This window comes from Lissotriton helveticus, chromosome 10, assembly GCF_964261635.1.
Source record: "Lissotriton helveticus chromosome 10, aLisHel1.1, whole genome shotgun sequence".
NCBI lineage: Eukaryota > Metazoa > Chordata > Amphibia > Caudata > Salamandridae > Lissotriton > Lissotriton helveticus.
In genome coordinates this window covers 95323617-95340927 of record NC_136071.1, presented here as the reverse complement: position 1 = coordinate 95340927, position 17311 = coordinate 95323617, and the positions used below count along the sequence as shown (strand labels likewise).

The 17311-nt window shown below is 42.3% G+C and overlaps 1 protein-coding gene across 1 annotated transcript in view; it reads right to left on the bottom strand.

The window, feature by feature from the left end:
• Positions 1–17311, bottom strand: part of PKD1 (polycystin 1, transient receptor potential channel interacting) — a 464326-nt gene that overhangs the window by 253248 nt on the left and 193767 nt on the right. Inside the window, exons 2-4 of the mRNA XM_078664851.1 lie at positions 6835–6906; positions 3612–3683; positions 891–1060 (exon numbers count right to left, since the gene is read on the bottom strand). Of these exons, the coding sequence (XP_078520977.1) occupies positions 891–1060; positions 3612–3683; positions 6835–6906 (314 nt within the window). The remainder of the gene's footprint in view (positions 1–890; positions 1061–3611; positions 3684–6834; positions 6907–17311) is intronic.

The window sequence follows — 17311 nt, the reverse complement described above, 5'->3', positions numbered from 1 at the left end:
CTAGGGAGAAATAAGCAGCAGACATTGGCTACAGCAAACACAGACTATTTCAACTACAAATTGATTTAAAAAAACTTTAGCAAAAAAAATAGCTTCCCAACCCAGAATTATTCTTCAACATGCTGTTCAGTCACTTGAAGCGATCTTGTAAGTGGAGATTTGACAAAAAGGTTAACTTTACCTAAGCATTTTAAATGGCTGTCTGATAGTTTTGGTCACATTTCACCAACTGAGTCGTAAATGAATCACAATGGGCTGCATCACAGAGCGAAATTCTACCTCTGACGTCACAAGAGGAAGTGAATAGTAATCAGACCAGCTGTCATTGATGTTAAAAACAAATTGGCGTAATTTCACAACCTTCTGTGAATTTATGTTCACTTGAAACAAATCAGAAAACGACCTCATCAAGGTCAAAACCTGGAATACAGGGCTGCAGCTAATATTTATCAAGGATGCAGGTAGGACCAACATTTTTGGTTCAACACAGTGATATTTTCAGGTATTTCTCATTATTGTAAACATTTGATCTGGAAAGAACAATGTCTAGGCTATTAGAGTTTTCATACAATACAGAAAGTTGGCCAATGTCACAGTTTGTAAAGCATTCTGAGGGGTCAAGTGGGCAATTTCTTTAAAGGCACGTGTCCTGGAAATGGGGTTGGCCTACCCAGCACATTTAAGGGGAACCTTTTATCCTAATTATTTTACATATATTCTGCCTTACATTATGCAATTAGGATAATGGGAAGACTAAACAGCCACAAAATAAGAGAGCTATTGAATTTAATAGTAAAGATGAAAGAAAAAAAACATACTGAAGCACAAAGTCGACTTATGGAGCCAAATCCCACAAACCCTCCGGTACTTTCTCGCCCACCCTTTCTTACCGCACGAGGCATTGGAGAAGGAGACGTTGAGCAGCGGAAGACCAGAGAGGTGGTCAGGCTGGTGGCACTTGGTGTCCCAGGGCTGAAGGACTGTCACCTGTTTGTCCTCCAGCCAGCTGGGGATCCAGGACAGCTTGCAGTCGCATAGGAAGGGGTTGGAGCTCAGGTTTCTGCAGAGGTAGAAGCAGTGGTAGAGAAGGCAACATGAATGAATTTACTGGATAGAAGATAACACACTTCACCAGAGTCACAGCATACTTCTGACATCCCAATCAGGGGCCTAGAGATGAAAATACACAAAGACTTCTTTTATCAATTGAGCGTAGTAGATACTGTCAGAAGTAGAGCTGGACTGCAAAGCGTGCTTTCAGTGCAGGGTTTTTGAAACTACAAAACCAGACCCCGTAAGCGTCACCGGATGACTGTGATAAGGTCACCGCATGGTCCCAGATCAATACTTTTTTTGTTATAAATAACTCTGCTGTGATGAAATGAGAGGTAGCAAGGTGACAACTCTGATGATCGTGTTACCCAGGAGAATCTGGCCAAGTCAAGAGTTGAGCGACTTTGATCTACAAGGAGAGTGATCCACTTAAAACAGGTGGCCAAATTGATCGACTAGCCAACAGATACTCCTCCTGTATTTACAGGCCACGAGAAGCGGGAGCTCCAATGCCGACCATTGACACCTAGATGGAATGTTGGTCTTCACCTTTGATTGGATGGAGAGCATTTCCTTGGAAATTAGTGAGAGGGTCTTACATTGAAATCTCACCTGGACTAGGTCTGAACTTAAGCATCTGACGTTTAGGCTACTAATGGGCCACTTTTTACCATGGTGGGGGCTATATTTAAGATACTCAGGCACATGCATCAAAGGAAAAACCGATCGCAAACGGGCAGATTTTCAGAAGCTGCCCCTTTGCGACCAGTATTTTTGCATTTGGAATGCATCATCCCAAATGCAAAAATTGCAATTTAAGGAATCTCTAAATTGCGATTCCTTAAATCGCAATTGCATTTAAGGAATCCCAAATTGAGATTCCTTAAATGCAATGCATTAAAGTAAAAAAAATTGCGATTTTGCTTATAGGAGTAGCAAATTACCATGAAGTTGAACTTCATGGTAATTTGCAAAAATTATGAAAAATGCACTTTTGTGCATTTTTCAAAGTTTCATGTTGCGCACACACATGCTCTTAGGGCATATGTGTGTGCAGCATATGTGCATAGATCAATTTCAGGGGTGCAACAGGGTGTCATTTTGACACCCTTGTACCCTTGAAATTGCTCATGCAATCTCCAATTAATGGGACAGCATTCCTTAATTACGACTAGCAATTTGCGAGTAGCAATTAAGGAATGTGTAGTAATCGCTATTTTTATAGCGATTCCTACATGCATAGGCTTTTGCGATTCCTAAATAGCGATTCCTTAAAAACCGCTATTTAGGAATCGCAATTCCTTCTGACGATGCATGTGGCAGCATGTTGGCAGTCACCTAAGATGCCACCACAAGGGGATACCACATTGTATCCCAAAATATTAAAACCAGCCCACTGGCTAATGGAGAGGACAAAATGCCATGTTGCCCGGGCCTCTGCAATTCCATGCAGTGGAACGGTCGTACCCACTACGCCCACCCTTTCCCACCCCCTAGTTTACTCTCTTCTGTTCCCGACTCCAAGCTTGTTGGAATTATCAAGAGTTCCCCAGATTTTTTTTTTTTTTTAATTAAGAAGGTACCGTCTGTTTAAATTAATCGACCCCTTTTAAAACTAAAATCTGCAAAAGTGCATATGTTGTTGAGAATACAAAAATAAATTAATGTTGTGCCTAATTCTGCAAAGTCGCTGGATTCCATTTCTGTCCCTGATTCGTTTTTTGTCCAAGAGACTTGGCCATCATTTTTTAAAATCAAATTAAATATGAGCTACGGACCGCTTTATGTACTCACATAAACAAGAGTGAAGAAAAAGTCTGCTGTAACTTGCAATCAGGAGTGTTTGCTTACTCAGATGGCGTAACTTGAGCGTTATAATCAGATCCACTGCAATTTTGAGATTCTGCAGCTTCCGCGTAGATGATTAAGGATGTGCAGCACTTACCACATAATCCACCTAAGTGCTACATAATTTTCAGTTTTAAACAAAAGAAAATTTTGTTTAAAAGGAATCAAAAGTTACTAAAATATGGTACTGCCTACTGCGCGGTGGGGAACAGTTCGCCTTTTAGTTGCTGATTGCTATATTGGGCTCTTAACATGTGCTAATGTGGCGAAAGTGTAACATATATTTTAAAATGCCAAATTAGTGAAATGCCAACATAGATTGCACCACACTACGCTGCATAATTTGCCTTTTCTTCTCACTTAATTTAGTCAAATCTGCTACATAATTTGGTTCTTCGTTGCAGTTTCATTGCAGTTTCCCTGGTTATAATTCGAAAATAAAATGTGCAAAATTCTGTTGCAAATTACAGCGGATATTTTCAGCCCAGTATCTTTTACTGATCAAAGCAAACAGTATTAAAGGTCTTCTTGCTGCTGAAAAAAATAATACAACAAGGAGCAAATTTTGCAATCTTATATAAAGGTGGAATTTCAATGAGATTCCAAGCATGAGTTACTGAGAGCCGGATACAAGCCGCTCATATATTAGCTCCGTTTCCCTTTTTTAATAATTTCCTTCTCAGTTTCTTATTAATAAAAAAAATACTCACATTTCTGTTAAATTAAATAAGTGGTCAAATATTCCATCTTTTAGCGTAGAAATCTGGTTGTTGCTTAAATCTCTGTAAGACAAAACAGTGAAAAAAGAGGGTGAACGTTCAACATCTGTATTGATTTAGTCCTTGTTTTTTCTTTAGATCACTAAGGCTAAACATCTGCTTCTGTCTGTTGGAGGTCACGCGTTATTACATGGTTTAGAAAACTCTAACTTTCTGATCTTGCAAGGAACGTAAAAAATGGAAGGAAATATGATCTGGTGAAGCAGATGTAGACTAGTTTGGTGGAAATCAGGGTCTTGTGGAGGGGTGATCTAATGAAGGTGGGATTTAGGGAGGGAGACGTGGTGTAGTTAGATAGATTTTGTTTAGTTGAAATTGGGGTTTTGTGAGGGAGTGATCTACTAAAGATGTGGTCTAGCAAAAATGTGTTTAGTGGAGGCGATATTATGTAATGGAAGGGCTGTGGTTTAGCTGACAAAACATGGACTGGTGGAAGAGATGTGTACTATTGTAAGCGATGTGATCTAATGGCGATGAGGGAGGCTAGGAAAGGACATGGGGCAGGTGGAGATTTAGTCCAATTGAGGACTTGTGGATAAGATGTGGTCTAGTGGATAGGTGTGGCCTACTGGAAAAAAGTGTGGCCTAGTGGAGTAGATGAGGTCTATTGGAAGAATGATGGCATAGTGTTGGGAAGTGAGATGTATTAGCAGACATGTGGCCTAGTGGAAGAGTTGAGCTCTGTAGCAAGAAGTGTGATCTAGTGAAAGAGATACCTGTTGAAGAATATATAGTGTGGGCTAGTGAAAGAGAGGCCTGTTGGAGCTATATAGTGTGGTCTAGTGAACGAGATGCCTGTTGGAGAATATATAGTGTGGTTTAGTAAAAGAGATGCCTGTTGGAGATATATAGTGAGGTCTAGTGAAAGAGATGCCTGTTGGAAATATATAATGTAGTCTAGTAAAAGATATGCCTGTTGGAGATATATAGTGTGGTCTAGTGAAAGAGATGCCTGTTGGAGAATATACTGTCTAGTGGTGGAGATTCAATTTTTTACAGGAGGCGTGTTTTGGAGAAGATGTGGTCTAATGGTGAAGAGGCCCCCTACAAAAGTTAAGACCCTAAACAAGAGCCTTCTCTGGCAACCAGGAAAGTAAGATCTTTCAGAATGGTGTGACAGGAATATCACACTGATGCCCAACCATGCATCATAGGCAACTTTACGGAAATTCTCCTGTTAAAAGTGCTTTTTTGGGCAGAAACGAAGAGGATCTTTCCCGGGAAATCTACCTCTGCTGGATTTTTCCTGTGGCAAATTTCATTTTTAATACTTTGCAACCTTCATAATTGGCCAATACAGACAATCTGAGGGGGAGTGGCTAGAGGGACAAACCTTACATGGTGGAACTGGCAGAAAGGCACTGAGTCAGTGCTCGAGCCAAGACAAACGTACAACGAGTTTTGTATTCTGAAATGTGCAGTGCAGAAATCAAGGCAAACCAATCCAGCAATGCCGTACAACAGAACAGTTTCAGTATGAGTAGGGTTATATATTTAAGAGCCTATGTTCCTTCCTTTCAAACAGATAGTTGATCAGCAAGAGTAAATCCTTAATATCCGAATGTTTTACTGACAAAGACTGTTATTCCATTTTATGTTCATTCACCACTTAATTAATCCATTTTACTCTTGATTTGATTAGACATTTTTCCCGCCGGATTCTTGCCAACACGAATTTAACCGAGGACTACTGAGGATCTTTCTTAAAAAAATGTGGATGTTCAACTTTTGCATTGAAATGTTTATCATCGCGACTTGAGAGTAAGATTGTTGAAACTGTTCAGCCTCGAGGAAGCCCTAGCGCCATCTGCCACATCGGGCGAAACACGTGTCGGCTGTCTTTTCTCTAAAAACTTATAATCAAATCAAGAGAGAAATGGATTAATTAAGTGGCGAATGAACATAAAATGGAATAACAGTCTTTGTCAGTAAAACATTCGGATAATAAAGATTTACCCTTGCTGATCAACTATCTGTTTGAAAGGAAGGAACATTGGCTCTTATATACATAACCCTACCTGATTTTGCGAAGCTATCACGGTCCAGAGCTTCGAGCACAGTTCCTTCAATCTCCTAGGAATTATTATCTAGACCCAGGACCCCTGGACCTGTTGTTTTTGTTGAGTTTCAGTATGAGTGCTCATGTGTGTTATAAGAACTTGTGGGCAGGTTGGTCTAGAAGGAGGGTGGTGTAAGAAAAGCTGGAAGGTTGGATAAGACCTAGTCATATGGTAGGGAAGGTGCTACTCTTGGCATCCTCATGTGGCTTCTAACACCTTTAATCACAGGCACCTTAAGGGTGCTCCTTAAGGGTACTCTATTTAGTACCATATCCTAAATCCACCCTCAAATACTTTAGTGCCTCTCTCTGGCCCAGCTTAAGACCCGCCATCTAACTTTTCATGCCCCTGGTCTCAAACCCGTCCTCTTTTTCCTTCTCTCCTACTTCCAACCCCCATGGGTTGTGTCACTCTATCACGATGCCGAATGCTGGCAACATCTTGCATAAATAATAATTTAAAGTATGCCATTCCTTACTGCCCATTGCTTATGTTAGAACTGGACAATGATAGTAGGTTTGCTCAACTTTTAGGTCAACTTCTGTCTTGTTTCATGAAGATTAAATATAAAAAATAACAACAAAATAACAACAATGATGATGCTGATACAAATAATTATGGCAATAAGGATAAAGCTCATTATTATTATTTTTATTATTATTATTAATATTATTAACATACATTATCATATTAATTTAAAACAAACTTTGTCCGGATGAAGGCAGAATTTAAGCCCTTGCTAACCTAAATATATATATATATTTTTTTAAATAATAATAACAATTATAATATAGTTAGGCTAGCAAGGGCTAATATTCTGCCTTCTTCAGGACAAAGTTTGTTACTAATTATTATGAGGAAAACAATAATAATATTAATAATAATACAAGGAATGATGAGGCTAACAATGATGGTGATCATACTAGCGATAACAATGGTCTCAGAAGTGGTAACAATAATTATAGTTTTTATTCATGTCCTTGTTCCAGAAGTGAGATGACTGTAGGGTAACTTAGACCCCCCCCCCCACCCCCCACCAGACATCACCTGGACCTTCACCAGGACATCACTCAACGTATCACAGCATCACTCACAGTTGCTCCAAGGACGTCAAAGGTTCGAAGAACTGAACATCTAGAAAGGTGATCTCGTTATGTGAAAGGTCCCTAGAAGAGAAAACAAAAAAAGAGAGACATTATAATGGTTATTGATGTTGTATCAAAGTTACCTGCAGGAGTAAGTCAGTTACCCTCCACTGCCCTTGATGTGGAGCGCTTGGTGTGGGGCCTGTGATAATGATCGGGGAGTCGTCCACCCATGGTTGTTAATAGTATGGTCTATCTAGATCTAGTGTTGTTACAAGAGAGGACGTGTCAATGTCACCAAAAGCCCTGGCCTGCCAGGCTGTCCCAGTTTAGTGCATATAAAGGAAGCCTGTTCCTGTGTTTATACTGCCAGTATTGTAGCATTTCTTCATGTGGCTGTGTACAAGTGCGGGAATCTGGGACTTATGCTCACCCATTCTATATTGATTCCCTGTGCATGAATGATGGAAGCTTGTCTAGACTCCTATATTCCTGGAGGTCCTTTGTGGTCATCAATCGCTCTACAACAGTTCATCGCCATAGGCCACAAAATCCAAAGACGAGCGCCATGCTCGACTGAGACCTCGGACACATTACTCACAGATGAGACCATTCATCATCCAATACCACAATTCTCTGTGTCTTCTTCTTTGAAAGTAGACTCATTTTGTCACTTCTACCCGCATCACTGGATGACAAATGAATTGTAGTTGGATGGATCGAAAACCCCACATAGAATGTTACCCTCTATCAATCTGAGTCGGTGGAATAACCTATTCCACAACCTCCAAACTGTCCAGAGCATCACAGCCAGGTCTTCACAAAGCATTGGCACTCACCGCAATTGACTCAACTTCAATGGCAGATCCAACATCAGCACCCTTCACCTCTCCCAAAACTACAAATTCCTCTACCATCAGCCTCACCCACAAATTTGCTCCCTGTGCTACACACCAAAAGATCTCTCACCAGACATTGGTGTGGTGGGTAAATCCAGTACTCTCTATAGGCACCATTACAATGCCCAGGCCATCAGCTCTAAAGTATAATTCATCATAATAGAGAATTTCTGTTCCATAATTTTCAAGATCAAATCCACTTCTGACACATGTATTGGGCTTCCCTCAGAGAAACTAGCAGCTTTGCATTTTAAATTTCCACTAAAATACTTAACACATTGTGGTTCTAGTAGTAAATTGATGCATCAGATAGTACAAATAAAGTTATGGAATAGAAGACAAATACGTTACATTATTATTGTAATTTGCACATAACACAAGCCAGAGCAATTCTAATAGCACGCGCATCCACGGGTGCAAAATGGGCGTTCCATTAACACAGCACCGCAGTTGTCCTGACTGCCGCAGATTGCAAGAAAAGATGGTGGAGGAGTTATTATAGGGAAAAGAGCCAGTGAGAGAAGAATGAAAGATAAAATTTGAAGCACAAACTATCCTCTGAGGATCATATCGGTGATAATATGTAAACATAGGCTCTTATTCCAAATTCATCGGAATTACGGTGCTATTTATCGGACCTCACAAATAATTATATTGCAGGGGTTGTTATTCATTGGATGTGATAAATAACACCTATCACAAGTTTTTGGTGAATAACATGTAGATTTTGGTGCTTACCACACGAAAATCCACACAATACGGCAATACTGTACACGTTTCCCCAGTTAAATTCTGGTAGGTTTGACCAGCCGAACTTTAACAAAGGTTGAGATATTTAAGGCACCCAGTGGATACACAAACAGGGGCTTGCACAGGGATCAGAAAACACAGACTCATAATCAGGGCATTAGTGTCTTAACCCTTTCGATTCGCCTGTCGGTCAGCGGCCGTCGCAAGCACTACCTCTGTAGTGCTGCGCACGTCCGTTGGCCGACGAGGCCCCGCCCACTCAAACCGCCGCACTGCGGCAGAATTGACGCAGTGGTTAAGCGTCTAAATATCACTCCATTGGAGTTAATAATATAAAAGTAACACCATATGGAGCAATATTTTGTAAACAATATTTAGACCACTATATTTATAACAGACAATATTGTTGTGTTCAATATCCTGAAGTACAATCCTGTATGTTATTTCTCCATATGTCATTTTCTCTTCATCACTTCACACTTGCACCAGTAACCTGCAGAGGTACCATGGGATGCTCCTTTGCCACTGCTAGCTCTCTCCAACATGTTAGTATTAGCGCAAGTAACTCCACTGACACTCCATCATGAGGCCGTTTACATATCTAACACCCCACTAAAACCAGGTAGGTATGCAGAGTATACATTCAACCAATACACTATAGGCATGCATGCCGCACTCCTCTTGCACCCCTCGTCGCTTACATGAAGGATGGCTAGGTACCCTATGGTGTTCTACGGGGCTCGCGCCTATTCGTTTTAGCACGTTGTCTCAGAGGCATAGACTTTACATTTTGTAAGAATTTTTTTCTACTTCAAAGTAACATATGATTAACACACTCTTTATCTAGTTGTTATCAACCCAATCATTTACAATTGCTAAGCAACATTTGGAAACTTTATGCACCACACATTAATGAACATAGTTATACTCAAAATATTTCAAAGTCTTGCTTAAAATATTACCAGGCCAGTACACTATGTACTAATTCCTATTTTCAGTTATTAAAACGATGATAACCTACTTTCAAATTGATTGGCCTTTTTAATTGATTATTTCTCCAAACAAGAAGCTTTCTTATTTTGAGTAGTTACAAACATAGGATCTTCTCAATTTCCCGCACACACAAGCAAGCAAAAACCTTTTGTACTGAAAAGTTGTTGGTAAAAGTTACATTATGGGAAGGTGGAAGTTCTCAAACATAAAAGGGCCTTTCTATGAGTCTCTTACAGATACTTTATAAAGCATCATATACAAAATTCCGTCTGCTTGGAGGAAAACAGCAAACACAGGGAGATGATGGACGGAGTGCTGACTCTTTTCAGACACTCACCCCGTCACAGATCTGGGTTGAATCCATCATCGTTCTTTAGCTCACTCCGCCACCCCAGTTCAGACCCAGCCAGAAGCAAATCAGTCTTAACCCTGTCCCTCATGGGAACAGTCCAGCCCAAACTGCCAAGCCAGGTTTTTCCTGGACCGGCAACAAGCATCCTGGGACTGGTTTCGGAGTAACACCCCCTCATCAGCCAGGCTATCTTGAATCCAGTGGGAAAGTGAGCAAGGGACCCAGGTCTGGGCAAACAAAGCAAACACAAGGAGATGATGGACGGACCGCTGAAACTTTTCAGACACTCACCTCCAGTCACAGATGTAGGTTGAACCCATCATCGTGCTTAGAGGAAGATACACTGACGTTCAAGAAAATATTATGGAAAGAGCGATGGATCACAATCAACAAAAATAGGAAACCAATGACGTTTGTAGACACCTCCTACAGCTGGATGAAAAAGATAAATCACTTGCTTAAACAAAGAGTCATGCACTTAGAATTCCTCTGAGCCAGGGGCTTAACAGAGGCCCCAGCAGCCCCCACTGTGCAGGCTGACCCATAGGGTTTCTTACTTTGGAGGGGGTTCCCTCTCCCTCAAAGCCATGCCACTGCATGCCTTGCAGAATGCGTGAAATGGCTTGGAATAAGAAATAGTTAAAAGCATGGGAGATCCGCTCTGCTTTACCAAGTAGGCCCCTGCAGTGCAGGGTGTCCAACTGGTCAGGGGGCCCCCATTGAGCCCATTCTGCAGGGGAGCCACTGCTCTGAACCTCAGCTTGTTCTTCTAATGGTGTAATGTATTCCACAGCATCATGCCTCACACTTTAAGAATTATATCTTCATATTCCAACAGACTGGAGCCAATTATTATAACTTTCTATCTCTTGGAAAAACAGGAAAAACAGGAGTACATCAGGCGTAAGTCAAGAGTAAGTCACATCCACTCCCCCCCAAAAATCTTTGTGAACCAGGTGTAATAAGTCAGACTGAGCGAATAAAAGATCAGGGGCCAGATGAAGGTAGGCTTTTACCGGTCGGTAACGACCGAAATCGGCTGTTACCGACCGGTAAAAGCCTTTTCCTATGTAGGAGGCCATTTTACCGATTCGGTAAATAACGAACCGGTATTTACCGATTCGGTATTTACCGAATCATCATTTACCGATTCGGTATTTACCGAATCGGTAAATGAAATGTAGGAAGCACTTCAAACAGTGCTTCTGGCTCAAAGGATTCGTTATTTACCACCAACTATTAGTTGGTGGTAAACAACGAATTACTATGTAAATGCAAATATGTGCATTTACACCTGTGCCATGTGACAGACATACATGCCCTTAGGGCATGTATGTGTGCCACATGTGCACACCAGCACTAATCAGGGGTGCAACAGGGTGTCAAAGTGACACCCTGCCACCCTTGTTTTTTTCCCTATTTTACCGAATCGGTATTTACCGATTCGGTAATTGCCATTCATTCCTATGGGCCTCCAGGCCCATTGGAATGAATGGCAATTACCGAATCGGTAAATACCGATTTGGTAATTACCGAATCTTAAGGATTCGGTAATTTTTACCGAATTTTTATCTAAATTGCAATTACCGATTCGAAAATACCGAATCAGTAAAATTCTGTATTTTCGAATCGGTAATTTGCAATTACCTACATCTAGCCCCAGATGTACCAACATTTGGAATAGTGATTTCCAAATTCTGTGAATTGTAATTAGGAAATTGTCCTTTTTTTTTTTTTACAGAGTTTTATATAGCGCAAACTTATTTATTTATTTTATTTATTTATGTGACTTTTAAAGCGCTACAATTACCCGAGGGTGTCTCGGCGCTAGGAGCTATGCATACTATCAGTATCCTAGGAACAAGTAAATTCTGAGTCTAAAAGACTAAGGGGTCCTAGCAACAGGTAAATTCTGAGTCCAAAGGACTAAGGGGTCATTGAGAAAACAACCAAGTCTTAAGTTGCTTTCGAAAAATGAGCAATGTGGGGCTGGATTTTATGATAAAAGGAAGGGAGTTCCATAGTCTTGCTGCTGCAACACTGAAGCGTCTGTCTCCCCAGTTTACTTTCCTTGTTCTGGGGGTTTGAAGCAGGAGGGTCGTGTTGGAACGAAGCGTTCTGCGATTTGGAAGGGGCTTCAAGGAGTTTCTGAGAAATTTGGGTCCCATATTGTGCATTGCTTTGTACACAATACATAAGGACTTAAACTTCGTACGGCTTCTGACCGGGAGCCAGTGTAGTTGGGCCAAATGTTTTGTAACAGGGGCAAATTTTGGAATACCAAGTAGAACTCTGGCGGAGGCGTTCTGGATCATTTGTAATTTGGAGATGACTTTTTCCTGCGCATTGAGGAGGAGCGCATTACAATAATCGGTGCGAGAAAACACCAAAGTTGAAATAAGAGTTTTGCCTGTTGTAATAGGGAGATATGGCAAAAGCTTTTTAATTTTTCGCAGGATGTTAAATGACGATGAGACAACAGAGTTCACATGGTGATGAAAAAGGAGTTTATCATCGAATGTAACTCCCAAATTCCTCACTTTACCGACCGGTTCAGGTGGAGTACCCATCTCTTCCGGCCACCACAGTGGGGACCAGGCAGGCTGTACCTTGCCGAACAGCATTACTTCGGTCTTAGCAGAGTTAAGCTTTAAGCAGTTGGAAGCCATCCAACTGCTAATAGCTCGCATACCGTCCTTGAAGTTGGCCGCTATTGTCGATCCGTTTTTGTGAATAGACAATACCAGCTGAGTATCATCGGCGTATGTAGTCAGGTTGATGTTATGCGCTTTTATTACTCTCGCTAAGTCCGACACATAAATGTTAAAAAGGGTCGGACTTAGCGAGGAGCCCTGAGGAACACCGCAAGGAAGTTTGAATGTTGGTGAGGTGAATGGACCCATCTTCACTGCCTGTTTGCGGTCAGCCAGGAAAGAAGCTATGAGGTCCTTGGCCTTGTGTTTGATACCGATGGCCTCGACACGGTCGATCAAAGTAGAGTGATCGACCGTGTCGAAGGCCGCTGATAAGTCTAACATTATCAAAATAGCCTGACCATCATTGTCCATTGTAGTTCTGATTTCATCAGCGGCCTTGATCAGAGCCGTTTCTGTCCCATGACCTTGTCGGAAACCGAACTGGGTATCATCTAGTAGGTCATTGGCTTGAATGTAGTCGGATAGTTGTTCATTCATGACAGACTCAAAGATCTTGGCTGAAAAAGGCAATGAAGCAATGGGACGGTAGCTGGATGACTCAGATGGATCAAGTGATGGCTTTTTGAGTAACGGTTTTATTATAGTATTTTTCCAGATATTGGGATATGTACCAGATGAGAACATGGTGTTACAGATGTGAGTCAGTGGTGAAACAATAGTATCTGGAATGGAATGCAATACAGAGGGATGACAAGGATCCAGGGGGGAGCCTGATTTAGTAGACAAAATAAGTTTATGAATCTGGTATGAATGTACCTGAGTGAATTCCATGAGAGTAGCTGAGTTCAGCTCTGATTGAGTATTCATGGACATCATAATGTTTGAATTGGGAGTAAAATCCTTAAATATAGAGGTGACCTTATCTGAGAAATAGTCAGCCAATTTATTACATAGGCTTTGTGAAGTTTCAGTTGGAGGGTGAGCTGGTTCTGCAAGGTGGTTCACGACGTCAAAGAGCTTTTTCATGCTGCATTTCGCCTGGTCTATTTGGGTGGTGTAATAGATGTTTTTTTCCCTGGCTATTTTCTGCTTATAGTCAAGGAGTGCAGCTTTATAAGTTGTTTTATCTGGTATGTTATAATGTTTGCGCCAGTTACGCTCTAAGTTGCGGCAATATTGACGTTGAAGCCTAAGTTGTTCTGTGAACCATGGAGATGACGGAGTTTTTCTGTTACGTTTGGAGGTTCTAGGCGGAGCTAGAGTTTGAAACGTCGTTTCCAGAATGGAGGTGTAGGTGGCGGCCGCAATATTTGGGTCCGTTTCCCCCTCTGTATATACAAACGCATCGGTGAGAATCTGATCAAGATGGTTGTAATCTAAGTTTCGCCAATCTCTAATGGTTAAAAGAGAGTCATGTGAAGCATTTTTTCCTGACTTTGATTTGATTTTAATGTCGAAAAGTATAACAGAGTGGTCAGACCAAGTGAGAGGTAATACTTTATTCACGTGATATAAGGATTGTTGGAGAAAATACCGTCAAGCGTGTGTCCAGCCTCGTGTGTAGGGGTCATTATCAATTGTTCTAGTTCAACAGCAGATAGGTCCACGATGAGCTGGGCCGTGTCTTTGTCCGTCTGAGATTCTAAATGAAAGTTAAAATCACCCAATATAGTGAAATATTTGTGTTCAGCAACTAGTTCACTTATTTGATGAAGTTGGGACAAAAATGCATTACGAGAACCTGGGGGACGGTAGAGTAACGTGCCCGTGAATGATTGATTAGTGTTAAGCAAAACGGTAAATAACAGGGCCTCACATGTCGCATGTTTAAGATCAATAGCTTTTATTCGTAGAGTGTTACGATAAATTATGGCGATACCACCGCCTTTTTTAGGTGCCTTACGGTCTTGTCTGTAGACACAGTAGTCCTCTGGCATAGCGGCTTTAAAATCTGGGCCTGAGGCTTCATCTCCCCAAGTTTCGGTCAGAAACAAGAGGTCGATAGCACGACTAGCAAGCAGTTCCAGTATTTCGATCTTGTGGCAAGGTAGTGAGCGCGCGTTCACTAGTGCTGCCTGTATTGGTTTGGGAAGTATCTGTGTGTCTTGTATGAGGTTTTTACACAAGGTGCACGTGAAAGGACCTCCAATAGGATCTACGTAAATGCACACCGGTGGGTCATGTATATTGTGGAAGGTATTGTTCAGTGCATGTAAGTCTTGTGAGGTGTAGACCAACCTTGGTGCTCCTGGTGAGGCAGGGGGAGTGGCCCTGGGCTCGGTCCAGGCTCGGACGGGCGCAGACGGGCTTGGCTTTGGCGCGGCTTCGGCGCGCGCCCGGCGTGGTGGCTAGAAGAGGGAGCGTGATAAGCGTGTCAGTGTGCCTCAACTAATTTTCCCACTTATATCTGGTTGGAAGCCCCCCAAAATACAATTAAAAAATACGAACAAACAATTTTACTGTCCGCAGTAAAACCAGTTAAAAAAGCAATTTCCTTGTGGTAAAATACTAATGAAGCAGCAATAGCTCGCAGCCCCTGCAGCTGTCTCGGGGAGAGCTTCTAAGGCTTCTTGACCCGAATCGGGTATCTGAGCGCTTTACGTAGCACCAGTTGCATTACATGAGGACACATTCATTTTTGTTAGGCACGGGGAGAGAGATTAAGTGATTTGCCCAGAATCACAGGATGTTCAGCGTCATTGCCAAGACTCAAACGCAGTTCCCCACATTCGAGGTCGGACGCCCTAGCCGTTGGGCCATCTCCTCTCTCCTGTCATTCCTAATGTATGGAATTTGTTCATTCTTAGTGGGTAGCAAATCTACCTACCTCATGAATATTAATGAGGTAAGTCGCAGTTTGTGACACCATCACAGGAATTTGTAGCCTGCTGGAGTCATCAGACCCCCAAGTCTCTGAATGCCTTTAAATAAAGCAATATATATATTTTATTTTTAAAAATGCAGCCTGTTTTCTTTAAAGGAAAACAGGATATGTTTAAAAAAGTTAAAGATTAACTTTCATTTTATAAGAGTAGGCTGTGGTCCCAAGCCATAAGTGAGCTCCCGACTCTTATCTCTCGTGGGGGAAGGTTTGGACTTATATATAGTGGATTACACCCAATTGACTTTGAGTCCTGTTGCAGCTGCGAAATCTGATAGTATGTCCCAAAGGGGGGTGAGATCGGCCACAATGTCTCTCACGTACAGCAGCAAATCCTCCGCATATAGGGACACTATGTGTGTGATGCCCGCTATTTGGATGCCCCAGACCTCTTCCTCCCGACGCAATCGGATCGCAAAAGGCTCCATCGCCATGGCAAACAGGAGGAGAGAGAGGGGACACCCTGTCGGGTGCCCTCTCTCTATCCGCAAGGGCGAGCAGATATATTTACCCAGTCTCACTGTGGAGGTGAGTTTTGTATATAATATTAGTTTTACGTGCACCCTGAAAACCGGCCCGATCCCCAACAACCTCAGTGTGTCAAAGAGGTACGGCCAGGTCAGGGTGTCGAATGCCTCTTCCAGGTCCAAGATCAGGCAAGCCGCCCTAGGGTAGCATCCCTGGGTCTGATCCTGAACCTGGAACAGTCTGTGAATATTTTGGGACATACTTCTACCTGGCACGAATCAGTTCTGATCCGGGTGTAGGAGCGGTGGAAGTATCGAGTCCAATCGGTCTGCTAATATCTTGCCCATGATTTTACTGTCTGCAGAAAGCAATGTGATTGGCCTATAGGAGGCTGCGAAGAGAGGGATTACGATGCATTGGAGAACCTCAGAGGGACCCCCATTGGTGGCCTGGGTGGGAGGGGTCGGAAAATAGGGCTCGGCGAAGAAGACACAATCAGGCGGGAGGAGGCACAGGGAGTGCGCAGAAAACACATCTCAATGGAATGGGCTACAATACTGCATCAATTACGCCATCAAATGGCCAACACTCAACAGCCACCATCACTGCCGACTACACTCACTAGAAAGCTTGAGTCAGACTACACAACCCGAGTCTCCCCCACACACTTATACGGACATAGTCACTCCCAGTCCCCCTCAAGAAGCATAACCCGGCAGCGCCTCAAGAGGATAGAGCCACCCATTAAGTGCCCAGCCTCAACTGAGCCACACTCCTGGAGAGCCCCCCATTCTACCCCCTCATAAATGCATGGAAAGTCAGGATAGTTCCTATTCTCAGACGCCCGCGGAGGCGTTTCTAGTCCGCCCAGGTCTGAATACCCCAAGTTCCAATGCCCAGTTAGCCACACATGCCGGTAGTTAAAAGGACCGGGTGCTTTTTCAAAAGAACACCTTACCGGAAAGGCATTGAGGCCCACTTTTATGCCACATGATCACTACAGAGGATCTCACAGCCAAGCCTGGTACCTTAGCGTGTTCCCCCACCCTTGCAGGGTCCCGGGAAATGTACTGTAAAACTGAATTACTTAAACCAACTGTTATGCCTACATTCATGTAAAGCAATATGAAAAAGTTAATAAAAATTGTTTTAAAAATAAAGAAAAAGAATAGGCAGTGGTCCAAGTGACTTCTGCGTGCTCTTAAGTAATATATTTATTTACATTTGCAAAGGAGACGGGGTCCTTAGACCCCTCCCCATTTGTGAATGAGTTACCACATCCTTTGAGGAATAGCCAAAATATGATTGTTTTGCGACTGGAATTCGAACGCAAAACATTAATACATACCACTACAATTCGGAATTTGGAATTGGGTAGCAAACGCAATTTGCAATATGGTAATAAGTTACTGAATCTTAATTTGGTGTTTGAACATTTAAAAAAGCATTTTTGAGGTGGCAAACGTCCCAATTAACACAATTGGGC